Source organism: Dermacentor variabilis, chromosome 3 (assembly GCF_050947875.1).
Source record: "Dermacentor variabilis isolate Ectoservices chromosome 3, ASM5094787v1, whole genome shotgun sequence".
Classification (NCBI taxonomy): Eukaryota; Metazoa; Arthropoda; class Arachnida; order Ixodida; family Ixodidae; genus Dermacentor; species Dermacentor variabilis.
The window spans coordinates 135,864,361-135,877,469 of record NC_134570.1 but is presented as its reverse complement, the minus strand read 5'-3'; the positions used below and the strand labels follow the sequence as shown (position 1 = coordinate 135,877,469).

Here is a 13,109-nt window from a genome sequence, read left to right as displayed (position 1 = left end):
ATGACAGATAGCGAGTTTTATTGTTATCAATGCGTTATTTCGACGTCTAAACACAAGCAGACAACAGGTGTACAACAGGGTGCGTTCTTTTTTCTGTCTTATTTAACACTTTGCTAAGTACAATTTCTTTGTCTCTGAAAGTATATGTTTATTTTTATGCGGACAATGCCGAATTCTTACATCCGCAAATGATTTACATTCACTACACCAGTCGTTGCCGAATTAGGAATGCTGGAGTCATAGCTGGAGGTGTTATGCATTTCGTTAAATATTGGCAAAAGTGCAGTACTAAGATTTCCGTTAACTGCGCAGGTGGATATATCTTTACAATACCGCCAGGAAATCATTCCTCAAGTGGACGCAATCAAGTGCGATAGTACACGATGCATGTTCGGCCCATGTTAGAATTCGGCTGCGTAATATTTTCCGGTGGTCCCGCCTGCAAAATTAAGCGCCTCATACTTTTAGAAAGGGAAGCTCTGCGATTATGTCCCAAGTTGCCTCGATTTGTTGCCAACACTATTTTATATCAAGAAGCTCATACGCCCAAACTAGATTGCAGATTCCGCGTGCTCACGGTGCAGACATTAAAAAAATGACTTTTTAAAAGACGTAGGCAATATGTATTTATCACTGAACTGTCTCAGTTTTTTGAAGTATCGTGGTCGAGATTACACAGGCCGATGAGAGTATTTGTTCAAGCACAGTTACAATTGCATGTATCTTCGAGTCAAGTTTTCCAATCAAATAACCCCTCACCAGACCTCTAAATTGCGTTCGATGACATATTTCAAAATCACGCTGAACATCTCCTTCAAGACAATTGGAAGCCGCATTTAGAATCTGTGATGTCGTATACTGGTTCTAAATTTTTACTTACACAAGTGTGGTCACCCTATGTCCCCTCTGTGTTCTTTTTTGCAATGCAGCTGAATCTATCGAACATTACCTTCTTTCGTGCCGTCGATTTTCCAGACAAAGAAAACTCTTAGAAAACTCAATTACCAAACTTGGGCTGTCGCTAACCTCGCCAACCATTCTTTCTTTTCGGGGGACTTCACTGCGATCCAGTCACAGGAATGATTTTCTCACAGTTTACAATTTTATTAGAGAGATAAAAAGAGTACCTTGCTGGATTTCTAAAATAATCAATTATTTCTATTACTTCATTTCTTTATGTTAACTTACATTATTTAAAATTCTTAACGATATTTTTATTAAAGTTCTAAATCACATTTCGTGAGTCCCACGCTCTACTACTCAAATTTAGTTTTCTTTCGGTTCTAACATACTAGAAACCACGTGCTACTTGGTCAATCCACCACAGTGGGTAGGTGCCAGTGTTTGTGAGACAAGATAAGACGCCGTTCGCACATACCCACTCTAACGTCGCCCTATCCTTGTGTTTGCGCTTCTCCTCCTCCTCTTTCACTTGGGGCGTTCGTTGTTACCATTACAATATATTCAAACAACTGTGACTGCTAACAAACAAGTACAATCCAGCTTACCTGGGTCTTCCAAATTGTATTTGATATAGCTGTTTAGGTCGGGATCTTGGACGTCTGGGCACCACATCACGAGGCACGCCTTCCTGCACTCTGCAAACATGAACCTCCCTTTAGGTTATCATTATACGGAATAAGTCGTCGTCTAAGACATAAAATGCGCGCACATGTGCTTCTCCAAATTTACGTTTGCATTGCAAACTTTTGTACACAGTGCTAAGCTCTACTGAATGTCACAAAAATTTGTGCAGGTTAGCCAACACGGAACAGTCCGGGTCAGCCTCCTGGTCTTTCATTTATCCTCTATTCACTCTGAAATAAAGCTTTGTCATATGCCATACCATATGACAGGGCCAATGCCTTCTATTGTGAAAAAAAAACACTTGTAAGACGCTTAAGGTGCGACCTTAAGAGTGGAACGCGATATCATTCAAAGATCCCCGACTCTTTGTCACGCTTTCCGGCAGCTGCAGCTTATGTAAAAGTAATGTTTTCCTGGAAACGCTAGCGGTGAAAACTATAGACGAAGACGAGCTTTCTCGTTCTTTCTTTCTCCCCCCCCCCCCCTCCACAGTGGTTGCCACTAGAGGGGCTTTAAAGGAACCGTGGCAGGCGCGCCGCTCCTATTAATTAAGACAGACTTCAAAAGGGAGCCGGAAAAGATGTTTGTGTTTGAGATTCCGCGTAACAGTGTGATGCGCTCTCGGTTATTCAAATTACAATGCGACGCTGTTTCGTCTGTAGGTTGTGTGTAAGTCCTACTTTATCAATTTTCTGACGTACTTTAGTTTGAGAAATGGACACTTTGCAAAAAAAAATGAAGAAGTGAGCTCCCCGTGCCGTAGGCCTGAGGAAGCATTCGGGGCGCGTGGTGCGAGAGTATTTGCGTGGAAAACATTTCCCGTTATTGCTTTGTTGCTACCTCCGCCATCGAGTTTGATGGCGTGAAATTCAGCTTGCATTGCATGTTTAGTCGTCTTACGTCGTGTCAAAATATTGGAGGAAAGCTGAATTCCGTTTTCCTTTTCTTGAAGCAGGATGCATTTGGGACGTTTCGCGATGCTGGATCGCCAGCGACCAGGTGCAGAGTTAGCTGCACTGAACATCCGCGACCGTGCGTCGGGCTCAATGTTGTTGGAGCTTTAAAGAAGAGGGTTACGTGAAAAATTTTATGTTCAATCTGAACGCGAGTGTTCGCGCTGCTGGCACCCCAGGCAAATTTGACGTTTGTCGATTCGCTCTTGCTGTCTCTTCCTGTGGTGTTGTAGAAGCTGAACCACCTGCATTACAATGCGCATTTAGTGCTGCGCAAACTTTTACGTGCATGTACAAAAACAAAGCTAAAATCAAGTAATGTAATGAACTGGAGTGGCTTGGATAGACGCTAACACAATCAACGTGCCGCACTGCCAGCTGGAGAACCAGGCTGCATTTCGTCGGCCAGCCTTTGCTTTATTTTCTCACTTATTTCGCACTGCAAATGGCCGCAGAGAATGATCGTGGTCTTTTCATGATATTTTCTAACAGATTGCATTTGTGTCATATAACTCGTCGCATCAAGGAGCCAATCTATGTGCTAGCGGATGTGTAGCAATGTGTGATACGGCATGAGATGATTTTAAAAATAATCTTTAGCAAATACGGCCCCTGATTTGCATTCCATTTCCCAATAAAAAGGCGTGCATTCGCTGGCGCGCGCACACTTGCACGTTTAAAGCCGGCGAGACGCCTGCAGAGCGAGCCCACGCGCTGAGAGCTGCGATTGTGCACCGGGCGCAAGAGCGCGCTCTTGAGAGGAAGCTTTAGCTCGAGTGCTCCTATCTAAATACATGTAAAAGGAGAATTCGTTTTTCTCGGCAAGCGCTGCACCAAATTTCACCATGTTTGTTGCATTTAAAAGAAAAACTTAAAATCTAGTGACTGTTGGTCTCGAATTGGTGAGTTACGTCGTCAAGGTTTTATTAAAAATCGGCAAAGATCGAAAATTTTCGAAGAACGAAACAATTAAGTTGACAACTCTGTAACTCAACAACAAAAAATTATAATACAATTCTGTGAAATGTATGTAATAGTACATCTAAAGCGGACAAAATTGATATGTTACATATGAATCTGAAAAAAAAATCAGTAGTATGAAAATACAGCTTTTGCAGAAAGCTTGTAAACAACGTAACAAATTCACGTAATATGTACAATGAGATATCGAATTTGTCCCGTTTGAATGATCTACTGGATGCCGTTTACACAACCACGATATCTGTTTTTGATGTAGACCTATGAATTTGTAAACGTCGTCCTTCTATATTTTTCAAACGGTCGAATATTTGAACATCATTTTAACAAAATTCGAGCCCTAAATCGAAATTCCGGTTCCCACAGTCACTGGAACTTAACTTTCTCTCTCAAATGCAACAAATTTCATCAAAATTGGTCCGGTCCCGGTGTTATCTCAGAAAAAGTTTTTGCGTTTTACATGTATTTGTATAGGCCGCGTCGGAGTTGGGCCTGAGCTAAAGCGTCCTCTTAAACTACTAGCCGTAAAGTCGCCCAATAAAAAAAGAAATAGCGCCATCCTTTGAAGATTACCGCCGTCCTCGTCTCCTGCGCTTTCCTTTGACGTTCGGCCTTCCCATTGGCCGAAAGCCGTCACGCGCTTTTTAAAGCGAAGCTTTCTTCGACTTTTTCTTCGACTTTCCGCTGCCGCTGCTGCTGTGGTCCTGCATGTCCCTAACGCCGGTCAACTCGCTACGTAGCAGAGACGCACACCACAAACGCCGCCCACGTCGGGCAGGTGGGTCGTCCATTTCGGCCGCTGCTGATTGGCTACGGCCGCTCGTCTCCTCCTCGCTCCTACAGCTGCATCCAATCAGCAGCGGCCGAAATGGGCAGTCTACAAGGTGGACTCTTGCAGAATACCTCTCGTTGCCATGTCGCAAACACATTAAAGGCATGCGCTGTCGGTGTTTTGTTTTAGGACATTTGTTTAGGAGCTGTCATTGTCAAAATTACGAGGAATAACTTTGTAAAGAATTTAAGACAGGGTAAGCGCCGTGTGGAGGGCCTGCGCGGTGGCGATTCGGAATGATTATTTGCCAAGCGACGCCCGCGACGTTGACTACGGATTCTCTGCGACGCGGGGCCCTTAACGCTATCGCGCTAGTACATGACAGGAGTGTGGCACAAAGGAAACACGACACGGGAAGCTCGTGTCAACATTTACGCAGCGTAGCATGTGCACAATGCCCTCTTGACGCCGTAGCTATACATAATTAGGCGTGACCTCCGTCCACCCCACATATGCAATGCAGGCGCTGCTGCGATTGGCTTGTTTCGGTGCTCACCCGCAACAGAATGAAAGGCGAGGGGAAAGGAGGGGAAAACGTTAACGAGGAAATAGAGGGATACAGAGAGAGAGAGAGAGAGAGAGAGAGAGAGATGACGCAGTTTTGTGAGCGACAAGGCTACAACCGAGAATGGCGCGGAACCGTGCACATTATGTCAAGAAGACGAAGGCTCGCATAAAGCTTCGAGCGAAGCAGGCAAGGTAACATTTAACACCACGTCGCGACTGTCGCATGCCTTCACTGTATCACCGCCAAATAACGTCAGTGAACGCAAACAGCAGACAAAGCGTCGCTCACATAGATTCCCACAGTGCATGGTATACACATTTCTTTTCTTGCTTGTTTATGCTTCCGACGGCATAGCGGTGGCAAACATTGCGAGCGGCTTACGCAGAAGCCATGTTTCTTGCCCCCTTTGTGCTTTTGTAGCGCAGTTGCGCGTTCGCGAAGCCGGGCTGCTGTGCCTTCGGATGCATCACACGTGTAAATGGCAGCAAGCGACTCTGCCGAATTCCGTGCGTGAAGCGAGAGGCGGCGCGGACGTAGGTCTGGCTTGAAATAATCAGCCAGGCTGATTTCAACCCAATGCAATGGTCCCGGCTCTGCGAAGTAAGCGAGCGATTCTTCGCTCACCGCTAATCTCATATGTTGCCAACTTGTTTGCGAATTCGTTAGTTTTTCGCTCTCCGGAGTGCCGCGTATTCGCGCTGCGTTTATTGGCAATTTTGGTGCCCGACATCAATCGGGTAGTCGTAAAACAAACGTGCTTTTTGGCGACTGAGTCAGAAATTCCATGGCCTTGTCTTTGTTTGCCCTCAGTATGTAAGAGCACCATCTGTTTGTTTATCGCAGTGCGATACGAAGCGGTGATAGGGCGGCAACGGTACCTTGAAGGCGATCTACGATGCCGACAGAGAGTGCCGACAGATGATATAGGGTGAGTTTAAATTCTGGCCAGCATCGGAGACAGTCTACGTAGGCAGCAAAGGAGACAGCTGAGACAGTTTCGTGGCCATGTACTGGAACACGTTGCTAGCCGCCCAGAAGAAGCACAGACGACGCTTCTGCTACGTGATGACACCTCGCGGGGACAAGAAAATTTCAGAAAAGCAACCATTTTTTCTGTAAAGTATTTGCGCCTAAAAACCTATGAAAAACACGATGTAGCTTACATTAAACGCGTGGGATGACGTGTCTACTTTTTCTTATGCGCAGACAACCTTCCTGTCTGCTTTCGACGCGTTCTGCTCAGCCGCCGTCTGGTTTGGACAGAAAAGTAGCTTGCATCGTTTTCGACTTCGATGCTGTCTTGGCGAAGTTGTCTACTTTGATGCGTTCGTGAGAATCCGCCTCTTTCGCGGCGCGACGGCGCATGCGCCCTGCCCTAGCGGATTAGTCGCGAAACGTTTTGAAAGGGTCGCGCGCGCGGCCGCGCGGCCAGACATCGGGGGAAAGTACCCCGAAAAAAAAAAGCGCTTGGACGCACGCTGTTGCAAACGCTCGTGCCATGTACCGCGTTGAAACTCTACTGGTAGCTCGACTTCGGTGCGGTGCCGAAAACGAACGTAAGACTGCAACTCCCCTTTGAAGGAGAAAAGGGCCAGGGCTTCGTCAGGACTGCACCGTGAACCACGTATTTGCTTCCTTGCATTGACGGCTAGCTGTCAAACTTATCGATACACTCCTGCGTTACATTTGGGCGACATTTCAAAAACACGTTGCTGACGCAGACTTATTGCAGCGTCGGCCCAGTGTTGTAGGGGGTGGCAGCGCGTGTTTGACTTCATGTACTGCTTCAAGGCGTGGTAACATTGTGTCGATAAGAGACCGACAAGACGCTGACGCCTACGATTGGACGCCTACTCAGCACTGTGTCACTGAGACCATTTGATAATAACAGGCTGACAACGACGCAAACGACGGGTGGAGTTGTCATATAGTGCGACGGGCTTTCGTGTCGACAGCACCGACAAAATCTGCGTGCCGAACGTGATAGCTCGATTGAACCCTACGTGATCAGCCGTCGAACCGACAACACGATAGCTGCAGCTCATTCACTTGTACATATAATTATTCGCGCTCAAAATGCGTCGACATGCCTTCGAAGTTGAAATGCACGAGCTTCAGTCCTCTCAAGCCGTGCACGTGAAGTTTGAGTCAATGTTGATCCTGTTTAGCGAAGTTTGGGTTAGCCCTGACCCCGTCGAGTTCGTGCACCGCTAACGATGGAGCTGGACTTAAAGAATAAGCAGTCAGGACGGAGGAAACCGCTCTTATAGTTAGGTTGCGGCCATATATCGATTTGATAACTACTCTTCATTTCCCACGGCACGTACACAGTAAGCGGCAAGCGGCGACTCAGCGCTGTGCCAACATCTTGTACTTTGGTCACGTTCCCGAACGCTGCCGGTTGCATACCCGTAAATGGTTGGTCTGTGTGTGTTGTTATGCTGACATTTCTTAATTCCAAAGAAGCATTGTTTACCTCTGCGTCAAACAGTAAAGAAGGAACAGTGCATTCGATACAGCAGCATAAACTCGCTCAGTTACCAACGGTGTCAGCGATGGCATCGGCCTTTTTGAGAGAGAACTGCACGGCATATAAGTGGGGACTTAGGTCGAGCACAGTTTACACTAATAATACTTCATAGCACGAGGAAACTAAGTATTATGAAGTTAAACAAAACCGAGAATCAGTAGTAACAGCCCATATTCCATATGTGCATTGATCACAGTTGCAGTTGTTTAAGGGACTCGGCCGCTCATACTGACTCGTCTGGCCGGTCATACTGACTCGTCTACGTTTTGAGATTATTTCACATCAGCGATGCGCCGTTGCTACAATAACCGAAGCTAACAGCGATCTGAAGCTGTAGATGTAAACAAATGCGCCGCTTTGACAAATCCCACGTGGAAGGCTGCGCTCGAAGGCTTCTTGGATAAGCGAAATGTTTAGCGAATGTGTAAAAGGAATAGAAAAATCGATGTGCAATCGCAGACAACAGCGACAACGAACTGAAGGCAGCCGTGTCGGCAGACGGAACTCAGCGTGCCTTTATCGGCCGCTCTGTTACCACGACAGCGCACTCGGGCCTGTTCACCCAATATACTCGATGGGCGAACGACATGCTGCCCCAGAGACTCCATCAATAATTAATCGCGATTCACGAACCGCACAAGCGACGCGCACTCAACATGGGCGCAGGTACACAAATCAACCGGCGAAATCTCCGACACCCTTCAAAAACGTTTCCAGTGGCGTGCGTCAGAGAGCAGCACAGGAACATGAAAGAAGCGGATTAGCTCAGTAAGTCGTCGGTACAGTGTCTAGAATAGGGATGTGTGCGTACCGCGCCGCCGGCTCGGAAGCCCTTCCGCCATAGAGTTTCTCACTACATTACCAGAGTGAAATCTGGCGCTGCTGCACTGTGGTATGCAAGGGAATGCCGGTATATTGTGACTTCGGATTGGCATCGTTCTCGGAGAGACAGGACACCTTGAAGATGCGCTTGGAAAGCACTGTTCCGTCTGTCACAATGATTCATTTTCTGCTAAAACAGCGCGTGAAAAGTTGTGTTGACTTTATTAATACGCAAAAAATGTTTTGTTTAACTGCGAGAACTTGTGATTGCGTGTACGATTATATGTTACGTAAGAAGTATCAGTGGGCCGCTAAAGTTGGAGGACAGACGACAAGGTTTGCACTCGCTTTGAAACAGTTGTTCTTGAAACAGTCTTTGAAACAGTCTTTGAAACAGTCTGTTCTTGCTTTTCTTCGCTTGGTCATGCATTGTAGATGAGTAAAGATGTAATATGCGTGAATGGAAACATTTCATGAAGATTTTACTTTGAGAACGCGTTATTTGTGTAGTCATATCCACGTTTTAGACGAAGCCTCTTACAACACCAGCCAACACGAGCCTCGCAGACACATTACCGCACAGAGGAAGGAAACTAAGGAGAGGCCCTGACGTCACTCTTTGTGAAGCTAAAGCGAAGCCGGAAGCTGGCGTTGCTCATGGCGTTGCTCAGCCTATCGGGCCAGCTCTCTTGTCTTGTTTACATTTCTCGCGAAACCACGCCGCGCTGCGCGCAACCGTGCTGCTCGGACCCTCGCGCTCCGCAGCAATACTAAGCAATCGTTAGCACGATAGCATGATTCCCTGAAAGAGGGCTAAAATTTCCCGCGGATATTCCTTCGTCCGAAGCCATTGCCGTGGCGCGGTACATTGCGTACAGCGTTGCATGCGCGTTCATTTCACGAACTTTAGTTCCTCCTGTCCCACCTGGCCAAAGCAACATCCGGTAGAGCACGGTCCAGATAACGCAGCGCAACAAAACACTGAGACCAACGCAAACCTGCCCGCACGGCGCCTTTGCCACGGTACGAAACCTACGGAGCAACACGTGTGAGCGCACAGAACCATAACAAAGCCGCCATGGTGGCCCGAAAGGCGTGGCCGCTACAGCAAAGAAATAAAAGAACAGCAAAAAAGAGCAGAACCTACTACGTCATTTCCTCCACACTTTTCTCCTAGCGCGCAGAGGGGGTAGGGCCTCTCCTCAGTTTCCTTCCTCCATGCATTACCGTCATTCCGATGACGGCACGGTGCCCCCTTAAGAAACTCCCATAGACGGTGGTCCCAGATTTCCCTCTGGGTGTTGTAGTGAGAAACTCTATGCCTTCCGCGATGCGTCGGAAAGAGAGGTCCAGGTGGTGCTGACGACCGCTTGCACGTAGAGTCACTGGAAAAAATTTCAGAGTACCGCAAAGGTCGGGATTTGACTGGCAACACTGAGCGGCCACCGCCATATACCTTCCAAGCCGACTGCGTCGCGGGAAAGCCAGCGTGTTGGAAGAGCTTGATATTCGGTAACACATAGCGTTAAGTGTTTACTGAAGTACAAATTCTTTGTGCCCGGAGATTATGGTTGCTAAGAACGAAAAAAAAATGTTATTTTGTGCGAAGTAATGCAGCCGGTGGCTGTATTGCACGCCGATCGTGTTTACTGCCGGAACTGAGCTACGATTGTGGGCAGCAGCTTAGCGCTGCTATAGGAAGCTTATGCACGCGTTTTTTTTCCCTTCCGCGGAGCGAACTACGAAGGAAACATTTCGCCACTTTGAGCCGGAATGAGGCAAGCTTGTGCTTTTGGGCATGAACATCGGGGATCGCCGTCAGCTTCTATTGAATGTTTCTAAGCAGGACGAAGCTTACACCTGACAGTGTCACAGGCACGTACGTTCATTGTATAATTTCACAAGCTAAATCGGATAATTTTTTTTAGTTTTTAAACGCATACTGCGCGTTCTCTATTCTACCGGGAGACTTCGTCCGCCGTATACGCACGACAAATTGCGACTGCCGTGTGCGCACTGGTGTTTGGCTGTGATCGCAAGACGATCTCTGCACAGCAGGCGTAAAAATCAACTTCTATGACCATTTTCCGCACTAAATCTTGTGGAAGGCCAATATGAGCCATTTGCGTGATTACAGCAACGTATATGTACTTCTGTACGCTGATAATGAGCGAGGGCTTGCTACATTGCGATTTATGAACGCGGCTGTCTAGTGCGTTCATGAGCGGCTACTGCCAAGATTTGCAGCCTTTGTAAAAAGAAAGCACGAACGCCCGCTGGTGACGTAGCACCTTTTTTTTCCAAGTTGCATGGGCGATGTATAATATTCTTGTGCTTTTAGAGCGGTTTATGTAGCATACATAGCGACAGAGTGAAACTAAAGCTACTGGGTGTTCTGTTGTTTTGTATTTCTTGTTATGCATCAAGCACAACATTATTTGGGTATGAACCGTAGCGTTTCAACATAAAACATAATATGTATGCTGACTTCAGTTCATTGCATGTGCTCGGCTTACAAGCTCAAAATTTGAATCATGTGTTGCGAATATCACCTGGCCATTGGTTTCAAGCTCGAAATGCGTATGTATAAATGAGCAAAGAATAAGTGGAAAAAAGGAAGTATCATGGACCTCGTATTGACCATGTTTTTATTGACTGCGATCGTTACGATCTGCGAAAAACAAGTGCCATATGGGTCAAGTGACTCGAGGTGAGAGCGTGCTCACGTGCGCGGAGAAATCATGCGAGTACCTGGTGCACGTGAGGACGCGGAATCCTCGCGCGACAAGTGTGCCTTCGCGTGCCATGAGCACGGAATAACCGCGTGTGTTGAGCAACAAACGCGTACACGTGTACCCGCGTCAAGCGTGCAAGACGCGAACGATCCCTGTAATGGACTCCTATTTTCGTAGCATCGCTAACACCGCGTGCACTTCGCTTAAATATCTTCTAAAACAGTGCCGAAAAGCACAAGCAAGGTGTACTTATACCTCGCACGCGCGGGTGTTTCTTGTAGGCTTGAAGTTCTCCCGGCCGATTCTGTGTAACCACGCTGAACGACGCTCTGGGTCATTTTTCCCGGTCGGAATCGAGAAAGAAATCTATCCAGACTCGGCTCGGTTACTGCATCCAGCCAGGCTTCATGCATCCAGCCAGGCATCAGGCATCATGCCAGGCAACAGCCAGGCATGATTTCCTTGCAGTCAAACGCGAGCGCGACAATCGTAACACAAAAAAACGTAGGAAACCTGCGCTGCCTGCGCTCTAACTCAACCGGCCCGCCCGGCGGTTGAAAGGTATATGGCACCTCAAAGTCACGTGGTACGGTTGGGCCAATGAACGCGTCGACGGCGCGGTGAAAACGAAGCACATGCTTTTATGTTTTTGTAACATGGGGCGCGATAACATAAAACTATTTCAAACTTTTCTATTCCAATTCTGCAATCAGCCCTCCACGATTGGTTAAAAACTTTTTTGGACCACCCCCACTTCAACTGTATGTCACGCGACGTCACGAAAACCGCGATAGCTCCCCATTTGATATGACGTTACACACTGGTTATGCAATATTTGACCGTACAAGAGAGAAATAGTTATATCTGATTCGATGCCTTTTCAGCATTAACCCTCGGCTATTTGTCCAAAGTTTTCGGTCGACACCCATTCACCTGCCTGTCACGCGACGTCCCCAAAACTGAAAAAACTCACAGCGTCAGAAAGACTTGTACGCTTTAAAGATGCATTAATATGCCGAACGCAACTGCATTTTCCTCTGAATAGCCGCAGGCTGCCTCGTTCCGAAAGGAATAGAAGATGGCTGCCGCCGATCGTTCAGGCAATGGCAAGTCGCACCTGCCGGAGCGCATCGGTTTATTTGCGTATAACAAAAAAATTGTGAGTGGTCGTCTAACGTTTTGGAACACTTTCGGCACGTTTAGGACCTCGTTCTGCAAACTCTGCTGAGGATTCATTTTAGCGTCATTCTTAAGCTTCCGTTGCATGCCGCCGCGATTTTCGATCAGCCACCGCAAGCTAGGCAAAAGACAGCGGACCACTTGCAGACGCCGGCACCACCCTCTTTATCCGGTTATTAATTTTCAGTGCAGTGGCTCGGCCCCATCGAATCCCTCTCCACTTGGGTGTGCTCCTCGCCTCTTGTCAGCCAATTAGGTAAGACAACCAGCTCAGTGCAGGCAATGCTATTCGTTTTTCAAGCTAACAAAAGTGGCTTCCTATGAACGAGGAGATCGTTTGATTGGTCTGTTCAGAAACCCTGCTGTTGACCGCCCGATGCGTGCGTCGGGTGTTACGCAAATTTGACGTCAGGAGATTGGAATAAAAACATATTGGAGTAGTTTTACGTTGTAGGGTCCACGGTCACGTCTTCCCCACGTCCCGACGAGGCCACCGCTAGTGGCGTGCGTCTCAACTACGTCCTCACGTGGCCGGCGTTAGCGGCGTGCCGGACAGCAGCAGCCGTAGCATCCCACAGCAGCAGCTGCAGCAGCAGTGGAAAAGTCGAAGGAAGAGCCCCCCCTCCCCCATAGGAAGCTTCGCTTTAAAAACTGAAATATGAAAGCCTAATTAGCTGTTGCAGCTGAACATTGCGGAGCCTAACTTTTACAAGGTTTAATGGGACGCTCTATTGATTGGCAACCAAACAAAGAAATCTTCAGTCAAGCGCAGCGTTGTGCTCGCGTGAGACATGTAAAGCGGTTGAAAAGGGAAGGTGTTAGTTCTGTGCTGTCCTTCTGTTTGTCGAATAGTTGTAATACGCACCTGGTGATCGCGAACGCAATGTGTTCCCGCTATCGCCAGCATGTTCCATATACATTTATATATCTGAAAGGCATGTGTTTTCCTAAGCCATGCATTCAAGGTAGACGCTAAACTATTCAA

The 13,109-nt window shown here is 47.4% G+C and overlaps 1 protein-coding gene across 1 annotated transcript in view; it reads right to left on the bottom strand.

Moving 5' to 3' along the window:
- LOC142574777 (uncharacterized) overlaps positions 1-13,109 on the bottom strand; it is a 51,306-nt gene that overhangs the window by 22,834 nt on the left and 15,363 nt on the right. Inside the window, exon 2 of the mRNA XM_075683791.1 lies at positions 1,509-1,598. Within this exon, the coding sequence (XP_075539906.1) occupies positions 1,509-1,598 (90 nt within the window). The remainder of the gene's footprint in view (positions 1-1,508; positions 1,599-13,109) is intronic.